The sequence below is a fragment of the Notechis scutatus genome, chromosome Z, assembly GCF_049901735.1.
Source record: "Notechis scutatus isolate UNSWTSFEM ecotype Mainland chromosome Z, rNotScu1.2, whole genome shotgun sequence".
Classification (NCBI taxonomy): domain Eukaryota; kingdom Metazoa; phylum Chordata; class Lepidosauria; order Squamata; family Elapidae; genus Notechis; species Notechis scutatus.
The window spans coordinates 93,957,932-93,977,778 of record NC_142025.1 but is presented as its reverse complement, the minus strand read 5'-3'; the positions used below and the strand labels follow the sequence as shown (position 1 = coordinate 93,977,778).

Sequence of the window (19,847 nt, the reverse complement as noted above, 5' to 3'; positions counted from 1 at the left end):
GCTATTCAATAATCCACAAATTTGCATCCTCATGGAAAATGTATTTTGCCCAACTTACATTACTTCTACTTACTATTACTTTACATCCACAAAGATGGATTTACTACTACAGAACATTCAGTACTTCTACTCCTAGGGAGGTTATGTGAAAATTAATGTTGGAGCAAGAATTCAATGCAAGAATTCAAGGCAAATTTTATTTAAATAGAGATATGAGTATAAACTTTAGCCTTTTTATTGACATTTTCCTTAGTTAGTTTTGAGGGCGAGGTCTCATTACACAAATTATGGCTGAAGGTTGAAGGGGTAAATACTGTATAGTGAAATAATCATAAAGAAATACTAATCTTCTCTGGACTTTGGACTGAAGCACAAAGACTGATTAAATGTCTCTTTTATTACCAAGCCATAGTACAGAATAAAATAGTGCCAATTTCCCCATAATTGTTATCAAAAAAGGCGGAGTTCAGCCATGTCAACCCTCCTTTTTACATCCAAATAAAAAGGTCCGAAACTGCCTTATGCAGCATTTTCTCCTGCAAGAGTGCTTTAGATATTTTGTTTTTTAGACACGTATATACACACTACCAATGGCTCGATCTGGCAGTGTCAATTTAAAAAATGTCTTCTTCGAAAGTGGTGGATCACCTGTTCATGGTTCCATCTATAGAATGTCATCCATAAAAAAAACCCGAACACCCAGTGTCCATGGAGGAGCAGGTGGCTCTGGCACCCGAATTTCATATGGCAGTAACTATAGCAATACCCTTGGCAGTAATTTGCTACGCAGCACTTCCATAAATGAACTGCTGCTTACAAGCAATGAAAAAACTACCATGCAGAATCTGAATGACCGTTTGGCTGCCTACCTGGAAAAGGTACACTCCTTAGAAACTTCAAACTCGGTTTTGGAAAAGCAGATCCGGGAGTGGTGTGAAAAGACTTCCCCTATTGTTAAGCAAGACTATAACGCCTTCTTTAAAGTAATTGAAGAACTTCAAGATAAGGTAAGATTTTGTGTCTGAACAGTTTTACTGCATGAGACAGTTAAGAATAGACAATGTATTGTTTTTGAAGGCAAGTTATGTTGAAGGATATGTCACAGTTATGTCATTAATCAAATCATTGTCTTCTAACAATAATATTGCAGAATGTTTATGAAGGTATTATAAGTGCCTTTCTGTAATTGAATATCGTAGGTTGTCAGATGTGTACCAATTGTGCAGTAAAAAGAAAAAAAGTGGGGGAGAGGCTCTGACACACTAATTGTTGTATATCTAGTCACTCTAGGGCTAACCTAGTCCTGGCAAGTATCAAACTTTTCATTTTCTAATTATCTGACATTATGGCCCTCTCACAGTCTTCCCAAAGACTGTTGAGAGGTGGGTGAGGATATTCACCAGGTTAGCAACCATTCTGTTCTGGGTTGCTATCTATCAACCTTGATCAGAAATGCCTTATGTGTAAGATTTTTAATTAATTCGTTACAACTCTCTTGTAACCATTCTGCAACTATTCTAATCTCGTTAATGATATTATATTCAAATTATCATCATTTTAGCCATTGTCTATACACTGCAGGATGAAGGCCCCTTCCACATGTTTCCAAGCAATACAGTCCTGAGCTTTCTTTTGCCAATAGGGCCCGCAATACTTGCTGATATCATAGATTCATCTTGTTTTAGGTATCTTTCATGGATGCTTCTTATAAAGGGGGATCCATTCTATGGCTGCCTTGGTCCAGCTGCCATTGGTTCTTCTTGATATGTGACCGGCCCATTTCCATTTCAATTCCTTTACTCTCTTGATGTTATCTTATATTTTTATTTCTTCTCTAATCCATGTGCAGGTTTTTCTATCTTATCTTGTAATGCCGAGCATGTATCTTTCCTTGGCTCTTTGCACCACTCATAGCTTTTGTTTCAATTGTGAGGTTAATGCCCATGTTTCACTATTTTAGAGCAAGCAGCATACTGGCAGAAAACATTTCTCTTCAGGCATAGGAGAAGGTTGTTCCTGAAAATTATGCTTAGTTTGCCAAATGCCTGCCAACCACATTTAACACACCATTCAATTTATTATATCATCTTCCATTGAGATCCGTTGGCCAAGGTATATGTTGTGATCTATTACATCTAGTTCTTCTCCAGATATAAAAAAAAATCTTTGGTGAATAAACATAACCTGGCTCTTTTTCATGTTTATTGTTAAGCCAAATGGTTCTCTTACTTTGGCAGCCCTTGCGTCTTTGTATCTCTTAGTAAATATATTGTATGTTTTCTGGGTGGTACTGTTTACTCAAGTAGTGGATGAAGTAGTCTATATGTTACTACAGTTTCTATCACTATTTGGAAAAATTAACTGAAATAAAAATCTGATTCGATCTTTAGCATATACAATCCTGCACTACTTTCAGCAAGGAATTCCTGTGAAGGTGTTAACAAATGGAAAGTCAAATTTATTTTAAATCTGCAGTTTAGTCATCTAGCTCAATAGATGTTTGACATGAGAAAGAGGTAGTGGAGTAGAATAGACATGCTGGTTCAGTAGAAAAGTTTTTTAAAAGCTACAGAAAAGATATATTGCCAGAAAACAGGACAGGTAAAGCTGATGCTTAAGCTGGGAGGTACCATCACCTCTGTCTCATCTTTAGACTTTGTATCTTTTTGTTAGATTCTCCTACTTTATATAAATATTTTGTATGGGTTACAAACTGCTTTGAGATTTAACAGTACGCAAATACTTATGCTTGCAACTGATGAATGAATGTTCCATTCCCAGAAATGGTCCATGATATTTTACCTACACAAGGATGGCTAGTTAGGGAATAACAAGTGCTGCATACTATTATAAATTTCCCAATTTCTGATTTACAGCAATGGTGCAATGTACACATTAGACATTTTAATCAGAGTGGAATGGATTGTATATATTTTTCATTGACTGTAAAATATGTGGGTACTACCAAAAGCTTTGTTTCAATGATGACTTTTATTTTACATGTAAATATATGGGATATTATATTGGGCTTTAGGACCACTGAAAGAATAGAATGAGGTAGATGACTTCACATAAATGCTGGATAGGCTTTTATTTCAGATGCTGCAGTTCTCAGGACCTGTCCTACATTTAAATACTACAGTATTTAGCATTTGCACCAGCAACAAATAGCGCTAGCTTTGTATCTCTTAAGCTAAACTATTGCATTACCCATATATATGTAATTAACAATCAGGCTATTAATTCATCTGCAAGGGAGTAATATTTAAGGACACTTCCACACGTGAGTGTCCAAATACTCAAACTGAAAAGGAAGCTGCTAACTTTACATAAAGCTTGAAATCCAGCTGAAAAAGTAGTTTTGTTGAATATTTACAGTATTCAAGGTTTTTTTTTTTGAAGTATTTAACTTCTAGTTAATTATTCTAAGTACTGAAATCAAAAGAATAAGGCTTTGTTTTTTGTTATATTTTATTCTTTCTCAGATTACCAAAGCCCGAATAGATAACACCAGGATCATATTGCAAATTGACAATTCCAAGTTGGCTGCTGATGATTTCAGAGTAAAGTATGCATTTTAAAAACACTATAGAAAGCAATCAACATCTTCAGCAAGATTTAATTAACAAATATTTTCAAAAAGGCATGGAAGCTATATTTAATATAAATAACTTTAAACAGTGTACCACTGAAAGAATGATGAATTTTAATCATAGCGAACTATGTGAACTATGTTGATATACCAGTACTATTTCTTCTCAGCCCAACAACAACCTGTGAATTTTAATGTGTACAATCTGCTGAATATCACTGCCAATGTTGGTAGTAGGATAATGAGATGACCAACAGGAAGACAATATTATTAAAAAAAACCAGCTTATTCTTTTTCAAATCAAAATCATGTCCTCCTGGTACAACTTAAAAATAAAGGTAGTTTTGCAAGGTTTGCTATTTCTGCCCCAAAAAATAGCTTTTGGAAAGAACTACAAAGCATTCAAAACTGAATTCACACTGGAATAAAGCTATCTTGCAACAGATTGTAATTACACCATAACTAGAATGTATACAAGGTTGATCAACAATATCAAAATGGTAGGTGTGAGTAGGCGATTGTTGTTAAAAGGAATAGAGATTTAACCACCCAGTCACACTCACCATTTTAATGTTATTGACTACTGTTGCTGATGAAGCCCATGGCTAAAACTTAGTAACTATTCCAACAATGTATTTTGTGATGGCTTAATACTTACAAAATGATTACAAGTCTTGTACAAATAATTTCTGTTTAGAAAGTGGCAATTGTTTGGGAGGATCTGCTCCAAAGACATCATTGCAACCAAACTATTATTAAGAAGCCAGTCATATGTAAAGATAAAGTGGAACTGATAGAGAAATTGATTATTTTGCAATAATCCTGACTTGTTATACATTTTTTCTAAAAATAAATAGATATGAAACTGAGTTGAGCCTGCGACTAAATGTGGAAAATGACATCACAGGATTACAGGGACTAACTGATGAGCTCACACTAGTTAGGGCTGATTTGGAACACCAAATTGAAAGTCTGAAAGAAGAACTGGCTTACCTCAAGAAACAACATGAGGAGGTAAGGAAACATCACCAATTGAATCAAAGACTTATGAATGTTCCTCCTATAGTTTGTTATTCAAACTATTGATCTATAGAAGCTACAGATGTTTGTGTTTTAATACACATGGTAGAACTAAGCAAGGAAAACATACACACAAAAAGAGAGAGAGAATTGTGTTAGTCAGAATCACCATAGAACATCACTTCCTGCAGGAGGACTTTCAGATCTGACTGCAGAAATCCAGATAACTAAATCAAGATGACAACAGAAGGATATAAATATTCTACTTCTTTGCTATGAGCTAGTGATTATCTGCATTTTTGCAGCCCAGTTTAGTGTAATATATTAGGCTATATAGTCCAGTGAATGAGGAAGTGAAGTAGATTATATGCCCTAGTGAATGAAGAAGGGTTATTGAACTGATAGCTTTTTATAGGCCACAGACAAAAAAAAATATTGAAAGAAACAAGAGTATTTAGCCATCAAAAGTGATATTGTCTCACAATACACCATACAGTCTACGGTATCATTTTGATTTTCTTCAGCTAGATGTTCATGAACTAATGAACTAACTCTAGATTTCAAAGCCTTGCCTCATGGTTCTTTTTGTGGTTCTTTATCCTGGACTGGACATCTCTTCAAATAAAGCATATTCAGGATTGAAAGCCTTTCCAGAAAGGATTGCTCTCTGTAAACTAGTATACTTTATAACAGGGATCAAGTTCCCTGTGTTTCTGAGATGTCTTAAATTTTCATCTTTCCAACTAGCATGAGCATGATGGAGACGTCAAAGTTCCTGGAAATCAACAAGTTCTGTAATTTGCTTTAGATCTGCAATTCAATTACATTGCCTCTAATTCTTCTTTGTAATTTCATCATTTCTTTTAAACTGGCTATTGAGATTTAGAAAGAATCTAAGATCTATTTCAATCCCAGTTTCTTCGGGAATTCTATGTGATGGCGGATAGCTGCTTTGCTAATAGACCAAATTTATAGCTCAAAATACTTTAATGGAATATAGAAAACTGATCAGAATACATTTTTTGAATTGATCATAGATTTAATTAATAATTTTTGTAAACAATTATAGGAAACAGCAAGACTACGCGGACAGCTGAGTGGGAATGTTTCTGTGGAGATAGATGCTGCTCCAGGCATTGATATGGCCCAAGTGATGGAAAACATGCGCCAGCAATATGAAATCCTTGCTGAAAAGAACCGTCAAGAAGCTAAGGATCGGTTTGATAAATTGGTGATGCTTGTTATTATATTTAATACTTTACAAACTACAGAAACTTTATTGTAGTTTTGTTTGTGTTTCTTTCTACAACTCATCTCTGAAACAAGCTATTAATTGTTCACAAACTGGAAATTCAAGGTAAATTTCCCCAAAGCCTTATTAAGCACATGGCCCCACATAGAAAAATGCAGACCAGCTTCTTTATTTGAATCAACACACTTGAAATTCAGAAACTTTCTTTTTAATTTATAGGTCATTTTTCTTCAGATTTAAGGAATGGATGGAAGAGGAAAAGTATGCCTGTGATCATAGTATTTGTTTGCATCCATAGCTATATTTTAGAATGAGGTTAGAATGATGATGTTGGAAGTAAAGACATTTGAAATACTGAGTTTTGTGAATTCTGATATAAACTAACCTAATCTAACTCTAAAATAGCCCTTTTCAGTTCTTATAATCAAGAAGTAGTAGCAGCTGCAGTATTTATTACTTTTGTATTCCCTTAACTGTGCAGATATTAATGAGATACACTTAGGATATATATCAAGTGAAATATTTTAAATCTCTAATTAATCCTCTTAAACCTCTACCCTGTATTACAGCATTATTTGCCTTGTATTCACTGGATATTTTAAATTTATTTATTTATTTTTTGCACTTCAGATTGAACAATTGAATGTGGAAGTCACCACAACTACCCATCAACTTGAAACACACAGAAGTGAGATTACAGACCGGAGGAATATACTCCAAAGTCTGGAGATTGAACTCCAATCTCAACTGAGCTGGGTAAAGTCTGTTAATTAAAGTATATAAGGTTGCTGATCCTTTTGTTGGAGATTACTTCTGTATTTATTTATTTTTTAAAAATTCTCCCAGCTATTTAATTGTAATTTTTATATTTACACAGTGGCAACTTTTAGACAGCATAGAACCATTGGAAAATCCATAAACTTTGTCCCCCTTGTATTAAAAATGTATTTGATTCAGTACATAATAATGTAGGGCCCAACACTTGATTCATTACATAATAATGTAGGGCCCACCACGCTAAAGTTTCCTACAATGGTAGATTCATCAGTGTTGACTTCATTTGAAATTGCTTGGTAAAACAACAAGCAAGTTGAAACTGTTATTATTCAGAAATAGTTTAAGAGAAACAGGGATTATATACTAAATAATATGTGATGAGGGAGGGATAGGAAGAGAGATGGGCAATTAAAAAGTATGAAATATAAATAAACAAACAAACAAATAAATTCAACCAGGTTTAGCTATATACTGATTTTAGTAAGATTTTAGAAAGCCTATGAGACTGAGGTAATTCTTCTTGTGTTGATCAAAGAAACAGAGTCCCACACTTTTATCAAAACTAATAGCATTGTTAAATCTATCATGATCACAAACAGTTGCTAAGCAGGTGGGGAGAAGAAAATCCTAATGAAATTGACACCCTTCAGTCTGGAAGCCAAATTCCAGCTAGTGCCAGTACTTGTCCAACCATGCATTCATTATATTCCTCTAGAAAACTGAACGAGAGAATGCCGTGGCAGAAATTGAAGCTCATTACAGAACTATATTGACTCAAATTCAAATGGCCATTGGAAACATTGAGGCCCAACTAATGCAGCTGCGGAGTGACATGGAGCAACAGAGTACTGAATACAACATCCTCTTGGACATTAAAGTCAAGCTAGAAGTAGAGATTGCTACTTATCGCCGTCTCCTGGAAGGGGAGAATTGGAGGTAAATAATTCAGATTAGAGAAATTTAGTTCTGAAAGTTAGCAGAAAGCCATTACCTAGGAAAAGGATTTTAAAAACAAAATGGGTAAAACTGATTTCTAACAAGATGCTCCAAAGATGTTTAAGATGGCCAGTAACAAACCAATATACCATTTGCAAAAAAACGATGCTAGGTAATTTTTTGGGAGTCACAAAAAATTGGGGTCGCAGAAAAAATTCATATAGCTCATCCCAAGAGCAATATTGTATATTTTGATTTGTTCAATGACATTTACTCTGTCCAAAGTCCTAGGCCAGTATTTCTCAACTGTGGAATTCTGAGAGTTGAAGTCCATGTATCTTCAAGTTACCAAGGTTGAGAAACTGTCCTGGGCAAATGGAAATGAAGAACTAGGACCTAATAAACCCATTTTAATTCCTTTAAATGGCCATTGCTGAATTGATGCCCACTTGAACTGTGCTTTATTCCTCAGACATTCTGGGAGCTGTAATCCAAGATATGTGAACAGCATCAGGTTTGTAAAGGCTACTTTAAAATGAAACCAGGAGACTGACAATATATATTGTTTTTTTAAACAGAACGATTGCTTCAGATTTAGAGACAAGCAAAGAGATTGAAAAAGGTAAGGGTATGTTCCCAACGCTGCTTTCCCCATTGAAGGGTTCACCACATTTGTGTTTTTTTTTTCCCATTGGAGGAACTATTTCACTGGAAAGAATAATACTCTTTTGTGGTGTTCCTGATCTCTGAAAAAAAAAATGTAGCATAAAGCCTAAACTAATATCATACCAAGAATAAATATATACCAAGAATAAAATATATTAAATAAAATATAATAAAATAAATATAATAAAAATATAATAAAATAAAAGATATTTATAGGTCTATATAAATTTAAAAGATTTATATTTATATCTGTATTTAGCCATGGAGCTTGTTGTTCCAGAGGCTCAGCTTTATTTTCCATTATATTCCAATCATAAGATGATGTGACATTAACAGAAATCTTCCAAAGGACAAGTTTTTTTAAAAAAATGTACTACATTACTCATATCAACACTAACATCCTATTATTGCTTGTTGAATGACTTAATTTTTCCACCATTATTTCCAGAAAAAATTAAAACTCTGAGGATCAAGACTGTGGTCGAAGAGATGGTGGATGGAAAAGTAGTATCCTCCCAAGTCAATGAGAGAGAAGAGAAGATGTAGAATCAACCATGAAATAAATGGCATTTGTAATGTTTGTAATGACAAAAAGAAAAAAAAATGATTTCAAAAATTGTCTTCCCGAAAGAGAAGAAAATGCTTTGCTTTCACTTTAAAATTATCATCTTCAATCCACTATTCTCCTAATTTCTACCATGTGGAAGGCAAAAAAGGTTGATTTAAAAAGAGAAATCTAACTTTAAAAGAATGGTTTAAATCATGTTATTTATACACATTTTCTTATTTTCTACTTTAAAAGAACAGAAAGCTCTTTGTTACTTCATTGGTTGCATAACTGGGCACTTGGGTTAAAACCATTTGACTCACTGAATGATTTCCTCAATGTTTCCCTTGTGGCAAGAGATAGGCAGAAGTTTGGGTCCAGGGAACTGCCTCAGATTTTGGGCAAACCCTCTCAGTTGTGCCTTTGGGCATGCCAAGCCCTGTCACACACAGCACTTAGCCATACATCCAACCCATGTCACTCCACACACATTGCTTCTTCCTGTAGACATGTACACTCTTTAGTTTTAAAAAATAAGCATGACAAAAGAGAAGTCATGACATTTTCTTCCCAGCAAATAAATAGTTTACTAATACTGTATTCTTACTGCTCTAAATTCATTAGGGGGTGGGGCGGTAAGGCTGGTTTCATAGGGAACATGAAAGAATTCACCTCACTATTCAAAAACAGCTTCTGAGATGCGGGCAATCCATGAACTGCAAATGGACCAGTCCTGTATGAGAAAAAATATGGGTTGATTGGTAGTGGGATAAATCACTCATGATTTATGTTTTCTTTATTTTGATGGAAATTTAGTGAAACTAATTGAAAGTTTTACTCTTCAAATTCAGATTTATTAATCAAAATAAGTTGCAGCGTAAAATTGGTTCCAACCCAATTGCTTAATCAGTCATTTAATTTAAAATTTGTATACCTAAATCCTTAGTACTAAATAGAGATGGGTGTTATACACCTGGGCCTTAGATTGTGGATTCTATCTTAATGTTAAATAAGAGAAAAAAAGGACTATTTTAAACACATAATTCTATCTTTTTCTGTAGATGATGTAGCTTTAAAAGCTATTTGTTTGACCCTCTCTTCTTCCTACAACATATGGTATTAAATTCTACAACCAAAAATATATATACATCAAAGTAGAATGATTATATCTGATTTTTAAAAAAATATGTAAATTGGAGAAACATACATTTATTTCATTAACAAATTACAAGTCTGGTTACTTTGTGGGGACACAGGAGATATGTGCATAAAAATGTTAGGGCAATAAATATGTTGGAAATTAATAAACAGGGCTGTTGTTTAGATAGAGAAGAAATTATGAATTACAAAAAGCACAGTTTGCAAACATGATCTGTAGAAATCTTCTTACTTTTTAATTAAATGTTATACATGGTGGAATCTTAAGATATTGACTTGACTTACTGGCTACATACTGACTGGTTTAATAGAGCATGTTATGTTTGACTTGATATTTATCTAAATTCTTATCCATAACCTACTTTAGTCAAAGAAATAGAAGAAGGACGAACTTGGGGGGAAATGATCATATAATTCAGGAGTACTTTTAGAGAAATTGCATGGTTGCTAAGAGTCAATATCAATTTGATAGCACACAATCAAAGTTGAATTTCCTAAAATACATTTTATACTTTTGAAAATGAATTTTAATAAATAAACGTATTGCTCTGATAAATTTAGAGAAAAGCTAATGGAAAAAGATGCTTAAAATGTGTGAGAGTTCATAAAAAAATAGATATTAAAAACACAAATACAAATAATTCCAGTGAGGAAAAATGGAGGGGGGAAAAAGCAGGTACATAAAAAGTGAAATTTATTAAAAAATTAAAAGTGAAAAGGGCACAGATAAAATATGGGAAAAGAGATGATCACAGAGAAAAGCTAGTTGGAGAAGTAAGGGGAAATTAACACATACTAAATTAAAAATAATTAGCATTGCTTGGTCACCCATGAATATTAACAGAGTGTTGAAAAGCAGACAAGAAGCAACTAAAGGAACTGAATAGAAAGGGAGCAGAACTGGAGAAAAGGGCAAGCTTCAGGCAACAGGAGATGGATCCAAATTTTGAGGGGGGAACTGCATCATGGCTAATAGCATTATGGCAAATTCATATCATAGAGATCATTTTAATAGAGAGCACCACACAATATTTATTAAATGTTAGTACTGAAACTTTTTTCCTCAAGTTTATTTTATTTTATATTTGTTTGTTTATTTATTTATTTAGGCTACCCGACTCACTCTCAGTTATTCTAGATGGCTTGCAGGGATGAAAACAATAAAAAAACCCAATAGAGAGCAATAACACCCTCCCATCGGGCAACAACAATCAAATGAGCCATTTGATGGATTCCATCCCATGCTGGGGGTCCCCAGGTCCATTGGCAAAATCAGATTCTCAGGGCCTTGCAAAACAGTGTTAAAGCGGTGGGGAGCAAGTTTATTTCTGTGGGATGATATTTCATGGGGATGGAGCCACCATGGAGAAGGCCCTTCTTTTTGGTCCTGCTAGATGGACCTTTCTAAGAGAGGAGACCCATAACATTCCCTGCCTCCCTGCTCTAGCAGATTGGGAAGATGTGACTGGGAAAAGATGGTCCTTCGAATATTCAGAGTATTCAGGTCCACTGCCTCTAGGACTCTTGCAATTATTTATGTAATATATGCAATAATGTATCAATTTGCTGATACAGATTTTCTTTTGCTTACACTCACACACGTGCATGCACACATGTACATGTGCACATATTTCCCCCAGCAAAATACATAAATATACAAAGTTTACTTTTGAAAAAGTCTTTGATCAATTTGATCTGTACAGAGAAGCCAAAGAAAACAGTGATTGGTTTCACAACCATGAGTCATTACCTAATTCTATTTAAAAAAAGGATTATTTCAGATTCTTTAGCATCCTATATTCTTTAGCATCCTATACCAATCCTTGTGAAAGCCACACCCATAATCCACAAATCCATTATAAAGTGATATACTCAAGGTGACATCATTGTCAAGATAAATAAAAACCAATGCAGAAATTAAAAAGATTGTGTGTTTACTGAATTCATTATGGTATAATGCCTTGACTGAGTTGCAGATTTTCTGTACTTAAACATATAAACAAAATCTAATAATTATTCTTCAAAGAATAAAATAACATGGCCAATCTCACATTTCAAACAGTTCACAAATCATCCTAGGATAAGCTTCCTCTGCCAGAACACTGTATGTACAGGATATTCATTGGTTTGTTGTTTGAGCAAATATGTCCTAATTTCACTGCTTGAATAGCATAAATCCCCATTGTCACTTTCATTCATTTGCAGCAATCAGATCTGCTGTTATTGAACTATTATCTATTCTTCAGTTTACTTTAATTTCTTGCTATGTGTGTATTTGTTTTAACTAGTAATTTCTGACACAGGTTACTATTACCCTCATTTTATTCATGGGAAAACAAAGTTTGTCATAGCAAAAGTGTCTTTGGCATTGGATGCATGGACATACTGGACACATCTAGATCTGAGATATGGAGAGAAGGTATCAAATAGCATGAGGGAACTCTTTGCAAAAACTGAGTGGGTGAAAAAAAAACCTTCACACTTGTACTGTGAAAGGTAGAATGAAATGGAATGGAATGGAATGGAATCCTAACTGTCTTGCTGGAATCCTAAAGAAAAATATTCTACATTGTAGTGAAAAACCCAAGCTAAGAAAAATGAAAATAAGTTATATTTTTTATGATTAGTACAGTAGGATAAGAGAAAAAAATAGTATTTTTTTTTTTAGATATGCAGAAGGAATGAGGACAAATTGCAGAAACAGTATTAGTAAACGTGAAAATAGTTTTGCTTCAATGCTACCAATGGATTATTTCAACATTTATCTTTATTACACCAAATCCAGAGATGGTATTCAGTAGGTTCTGACCAGTTCTGGAGAACTGGTAGTGGAACTTTTGAGTAGTTCAGAGAACCGGCAAATACCACCTCTGACTGGTCCTGCCCCCATCTATTCTCTGCCTCCGAAGTCCCAGCTGATTGGCTGGTTCTTCTTTCATTGCCCTGCACAGGAGAACAGAGCTGGAAAGCAGGTTAGTAGAGTGGGAGGGAATGGGATTTTGTAGTAACCTTCCCCCAGGAGTTGGGTGGGAATGGAGATTTTGCAGTATCCTTCCCCTGCCACGCCCACCAAGCCACACCCACCAAGCCATGACACGCCCACCAAGTCACACCCACAGAACTGGTAGTAAAAAAAATTGAATCCTACCACTGACCAAATCCAACCCTATTAGGAGAACACATAATGCACAATACTGTGTCTTTACAGTGACAGAAAAATTGATTAAGTTAGATTGGAATTGATTTTTCAATATTTGGAATATTCCACTCCCAGTAAAAACAAGTGAAATGTTGCACATAAGCTAATAAATGCAGGCAACCTTTTAGGAGTCCTTTTTCATCTGGAAGGGAGAAATGAAACAGGCACAAGCTGCAACATAACAAGTGCTCTGCTCTGATCTTAATAGGCTAATTACTTTCTGACTACTTTTTTCTTCAGCGCAACTTGTGCTTAGCCATCAGAGGATTTACAAAACAAACAGCTGTGTAATTTTCTGTGAATTTCCCATTGTCTATATATGCTTTTCTTCTCCTTATTCATTTATTTATTTATCTAAAGTATTTAAATATCCACCCACCCTCTAATTAACTCTGGGTGGCTCCTCAAAATTAAAACAACATATAAAATCATATTAAAATGATAAAACTAAAACAAAGACCTGGTATTAAATCAAGTTCTAGTGTGCAATTATCCAATTTTATCCAATCTAAGGGTTCAATTGTCTTTTGCTTAATTTTTCCTGAACTAGGGTGAGCATTCCTAGAGATGGGAGAAAGAATAGATGGACTATAAGATCTGCCCCATAAGGGTGGCTCTTTGCAAGTAGATGCCATGGCATTAATTCCTTGCTGTGATTCAGGTTCACCATGGCCAATTAGAATAGGATCTCAAAATATCTAGACTTTATTAATAAACATCCAGCCAACAGTATAGGGCTGTAGTAATATTTTATTGGTAATATGTGTTTGAACCTATATGTTGATGTGGCCTATAGCAGGGGTCGCCAACCTTTTGGACCTCAGGGACCACCAAACTCATAATTTTAAATCCCAGAGACCACTAACTGGTTCTGTGGGCGTGGACTAATTTGTGGGTGTGGCTTGGTAGTCATGTGACTGGCTTATATGTAAATATTATAAATATTTATATAAATATTGAATTTTTTATAAAAAAAGAGCAACTTTTACCCAAAATCAGGCAAAGCAGGCAGGCAGATTGAGTTGCTCACAGATTCATAGATTCATATATCTATCTATCTTCCATTGGCTAGCTCAGTCTGTCACATAAAATTTGCTAGCAAGCAAACTCACAAAATTAACTCACAACACACCATGTATGTAAATATTGAATTTTTATTTTAAAAAAGAGAAATTTTTACCCCAAATCAGGCAAAGCAAACAGGCAGATTGAGTTGCTCACAGAATCATTCAGTGATCTATCTATCTGCCATCGGCTAGCTCAGTCTGTCACATAAAATTTGCTTGCCGTGAGTCTGCACTGAATAAAACACACCATGTATGTAAATATTGATTTTTTTTATTAAAAAAAGAGCAACTTTAACCCAAAATCAGGCAAAGCAGGCAGGCAGATTGAATTGCCGTGAGTCTGCACTGAATAATAGAACCTTCAGTCCTAAGGGAGGTTCGGCTGTGCTTAAAAGCAGAGCTGAAGATCTAAAGATTGCTAGAAAGCAAGAAATCCAACCATTTCCTAAATCTCCCAGCACAGCAGAACAGCTGCTGGTCGGAAAAATAGCAATTTAGCAGGCAAGTTTGTGGGTAAGGAGTGAGTAGGCAGGGAGGGTTCCTGCGGGCCATGTGGGTGGCGCAGCCTTGTGTTTCTGTGCAGCTTGGATTAATTGTTTTGGGGGTGCTCTGGGGGTGAGATTTCTCTGCAGCCCACCAAAATTTTCCCACGGCCCACCAGTGGGCAACCACTGGCCTATAGGCTAATCTTTTTTTTTTTTTTTTTAATATAGGGCTGTGCAGATTTTTAAAGGAGTGTTTCAGTTCACTTCAAGTGAAACACTCCTTCAAAATGCCTAGCCAGAGATTAATATGGCAGAAGCTGGTTAAAGAAAGCTGGGGTTGATGAACTATGCAGATATAACAACTCACTTCAGAAAGTCCATCAATCATCCTTTATGAGATGCGTTGTCAACAAACCACATAGGCATATAAATGTGTAGTAAAGTCCTCTGAGAAATGATGAAGTAGAAATTTTAATGTACTCTGTGTGAAGAGACAAATATCATCCACAGGATACAAATATTATATATATAAGATATAACGCAAAAGTAATATCTGTAATTATCTTTCTTACCATTGCTTCCACTAGCAGCATTTTCAGCTTCTGAGATACCTGAGATACTAGAATGATTTATTAAATCCTCTAAAACTATGAATAAATCAATTTGATATGCAGATTTTAAGAAATGAGTTGAGTAAGGAATTAGATGTTCCCATATTGCCTAGAATTGGGATAGTGCCTAATCTTCTATAGCACATAGAAGGTAAGAAGGCAAAAAGGTCAATGCACCTCAGATTATGACATACAAAAAAAATATATTTAAAATTCATTAGACTCTATTACATTTGTATAGAAAAGGAATCATATTTGACTAAAATTGTCAAAGAATAAAATTCTTTTGAACTATATACACAGTACACCAAATATGGACAACATAAATGGATTTTGAATACTATGCCTAGAAGACTTATACTACAGCATTGTAAAGATAAATGTATAGCCCCATTTATTCATTTATCATTTATCCATTTATTCAATGGATTGAAGACCTATGATACTTGCCATTTACAAGCAAAATGTTAAGTGCCAGGGAAATCAGGAGATTCAAGTAGTTCAAATGAGTGTAAAGATATATTGCAAGCTTAATCTCTCTACAAGAATATGAACTACTAATGGTCAAGGGAAATTAGCAGGAGTTAAGAATAGAAAACAATTCAAGATGGGCTGGCCTTAGATTTCTTGTGGGCAAACTCATGACTGATAATGTGTTTGACCCCTCTCTCAGGCTCAACCTTGCCATCTCCTGCATGATTGCCTATAGACATAGACTTTGTATAGACAATTACAATGAAATATGAAACTCATTTATACAAAATACAGTATTGTGATCATAGGACACTGCAATAGCAATAGCACTTAGACTTATATACCGCTTCACAGTGCTTTACATCCCTCTCTAAGCAGTTTAGAGAGTAAGCATATTGCCGCCAACAGTCTGGGTATTCATTTTAGCCACCTTGGAAGGATGGAAGCAGTAGTGGGATTCATTTATTTATTTTTACTACCGGTTCTGTGGGCGTGGCATAGTGGGCGTGGCAGGGGAAGGATACTGTAAAATCTCCAGTCGGAGGTGGTATTTGCCGGTTCTCTGAACTACTCAACATTTCCGCTACCAGTTCTCCAGAACTGGTCAGAACCTGCTGAAACCTCTGGATAGAAGGCAGAGTCAACCTTGAGCCGCTCAAAATTGAACTCCTGGAATGAGCAGTGAGTTGGCCCTACACTACTGCATTCTAACCATTGGACCACCATGGCTCAATAGTACAAGATTCATCTAATAACCACAACTGGGATTGCCGGAATTGCCATTTTAAGTCAGCGCAGACATGTGACATCACACCTTACAACTATATCAGTTAACAAAGGAGTTACAAAGGAGGTCTTAATTACCATCAGTAAATGAGGATACCTTTAATGTGATCTAGGAGACTGACCACACCCGGAAGAGAGAGAGGACTTCATGGAAAGGTTCAAGGATTTGTGGTTCATCAAGCAATGAGCTTTTAGATAGATACAAAAACACAAAGAAATAAAGAAGAAATAAAAACAAAGGGATAACAAAATTTTGATATGTATTTCCAGTGGTAGTGAGTAGGAATTACAGTTTTGGAATGAAAGCCTGCCACCTCCTGGTTACTCAGGAAACACCTATTCAAATTTTTTTGTTTCTCTCTTCTGATTTTGTGGTTTTGGGCACACTGGCAAATTAAGATTAGGCCTTTACTTGCATGGATAAAATGGTATTCATCAGGACAAAGACTTCATTAAAGCCCAACAATTATTATCCTTTATTGAAGTGTGCCTTATGTTATTTTGGAAGCACGGTTTAGGATCCTATACCTGACCATTGTTTCATTTCTACAACTCCTACAGGTTGTAATTGTAGCTTAAGCATACTTGGGATCATCTATATTTACATTATATTAAGAAAACTCATTTCAGATCTATAAATATACTTTGTTATGCTAGGCTCATAAAAGCTAAGGCACAAGAAAGTTAAGAAGGAAGTGAGATGAGGTGTAGGAGTCTTAAAGATACTTTCTTCTCTTTTTTTATTAAAAGAATTGGGAAACTTCTTGACAGAAAGGGGGGAAATGGGCCAGAGAACCAGGTATTAGCAAAGAATTCAGAGTAGAAATGAGATTCTAGTAAAAACATAAATGAGCATAAGGTAAGAACAGATAACAATGTTTCTAGGCCAGATAAATAGTAAAAGAGGAAGAAATCATATATCACACCTTACAATTACAAATCAGAATTCATAAGTAAGACCAAAGAACTGTAGGAGGGTAGTTTTTATAGTTTATCTTTTCTTTTGCCATATATGAAAGAGCCTGAGAAGCTGATCTTTTTCAGAATTGTTCAAGCAGTCTACAAAATTGAAGGAAACAATTTGAATCCACAAAATAAACCAAAACCGTGGAGTAATGGACAAATGAAACTAATCCAGGGATATAAGTGGTCCTCGTTTAGTGGTTAGAATTGAGACTGGCAACTCAATTACTAAGTGGAAAATCACATCACAGGTTTATAATCTTACTTTCCATTTGGTTGTTAAATGAAACATCACATGACTGCAACTTACACTCTTCCTGTTATGTTCTCTATTAACTCTGCTTGTCTCAAGCCAATTGTGGTAATCACATGACTGTGGGATTCTGTGGAGTTGTAAATGCATGCCAATTGCAAAGCACCTGAATGATCATAGGAGTGTGGGATGTAACAGTTGGTTGTAAATGCAAAAATTGGCTGAGGCAAGCGGTAAGCAGCTGCAATCTTACTGTTATAATAATAATAATAATAACAACAATAATAACAACAATTGGAAAACTTGGACCAGAAAATACATAAACTATTGAATATGTATCATATTTCCACAAAATGATATTGACAGGTTGTACCTGCCAAGAAGAATAGGGGGCTATGTGAACCAGAAAAATTGCTGCAGGCTGTGAAAATGGAGAACATTATAAAAACAACAGAAACAAAGGCAGAATATAAGGAAAAATCACTGGATTACAGATTAAATAGATGGAAAACCAAAGCTTTGTATGGACAGCATTTGAAACACATTGAAGGAAAATGTGATAACAACTTGATATGGGCATGGCTCAAGATGGGAACCATCAAGAAGGAAACAGAATGCTTGCTGCTCAAGAACAAGCACTACAAACTAATGCCATGAAAGCAAAGATACAAAAGTCCACTTACAATACAAACTCCAACTTTGCAATGACAAAGTTGAAACTGTTTCACACTTAATAGGTGAGTACAGCAAAATCGCACAAACTGATTACAAAGCTAGAAATGACCGAGTTGCTAAATTAATCCACTGGTCATTATGTAAAAAATACGACTTATCTGTATCTAAAAAGTCATGGGAACATAAAATTGAAAAGGTTGTCAAAAATACGAAGGTGAAGATCTTGTGGGACTTTCAAATAAAGACAGATTGTCATTTGGAACAAAACACACCAGATATCACAGTTGTCAAAAACCAAAGCGTACAATTTATTGATATCACTGTATTTAATTTTTAGATAAATGTCATTGCTTGGACTCTACATAATTGAAATGTAGCACACATTTTGAAAATATCAAAGTATCACCCAAGCCAGATTGGACATGTGAAAGTGTGCCTTGACAAACATAGCAAGATGACTGGTGGAAACTGAGGGGATTAAGAATTTATGAAAGAAATATTACATCTGAATTGTATTATCCAGGCCTTAAGCACTCTGAAAACATCTTTAAGAGAATTTTTTAAACAGAGCTTTAGATACATGTACTCCAAATGATATTGCTAGGGAGTGGCTAGTGGACAAGGGAGTCAAAGTGATGAAAACAGCATTTGGCTTGCAATACGTGCCCTTTCCCTTTTGTAAAAACATCATGATGTGACAACTACTTTCCCAAAAAAAGGAATTGAGGATTTTCATTATCTCAGTTGAGAAATGGAAAAATATCTGATATTCAACATGAAAGTTAAATATTACATAAGCTTATCTTTCAAGCAAATAAAAAGTATGGTTGCTTTGCTAGTTTATTGCTTATTATCTCAAGAAAGATCTAATCCATCATTCAGAGCTTCAGCCTCTGATATTTTAACTCTGTTACCAGATACAAGTTCAAGTTCAAACTTTTACTGTCAGAGTACAACAGAGTACAACCTACAGACTAGTACAGGGGTCGCCAACCTTTTGGAACTCAGGGACCACCAAACTCATAATTTTAAATCCCAGGGACCACTAACTGGGTCTGTGGGCATGGCCTAATTTGTGGGTGTGGCTTGGTGGTTATGTGACTGGCTGGGCATGGCTTGTATGTAAATATTATAAATATTTATATAAATATAGATTTTTTTATAAAAAAAAGAACAACTTTTACCCAAAATCAGGCAAAGCAGGCAGGCAGATTGAGTTGCTCACAGAATCATTCAGTGATCTATCTATCTGCCATCGGCTAGCTCAGTCTGTCACATAAAATTTGCTTGCCGTGAGTCTGCACTGAATAATAGAATCTTCAGTCCTAAGGGAGGTTTAGTTGTGCTTAAAAGCAGAGCCAAAGATCTAAAGACTAGCTAGAAAGC

The 19,847-nt window shown here is 35.1% G+C and overlaps 1 protein-coding gene across 1 annotated transcript; it reads left to right on the top strand.

The window, feature by feature from the left end:
• The first annotated feature begins 583 nt into the window (after nt 1-583).
• On the top strand, nt 584-10,216 carry LOC148129006 (keratin, type I cytoskeletal 19-like). Its single transcript, XM_087948074.1, has 8 exons — nt 584-1,007; nt 3,486-3,568; nt 4,450-4,606; nt 5,682-5,843; nt 6,495-6,620; nt 7,357-7,577; nt 8,156-8,199; nt 8,692-10,216. The coding sequence occupies exons 1-8, from the start codon at nt 591-593 to the stop codon at nt 8,787-8,789; spliced, it is 1,308 nt and encodes a 435-aa protein (XP_087804200.1). The 5' UTR covers nt 584-590; the 3' UTR covers nt 8,790-10,216.
• Nucleotides 10,217-19,847: the final 9,631 nt, after the last annotated feature.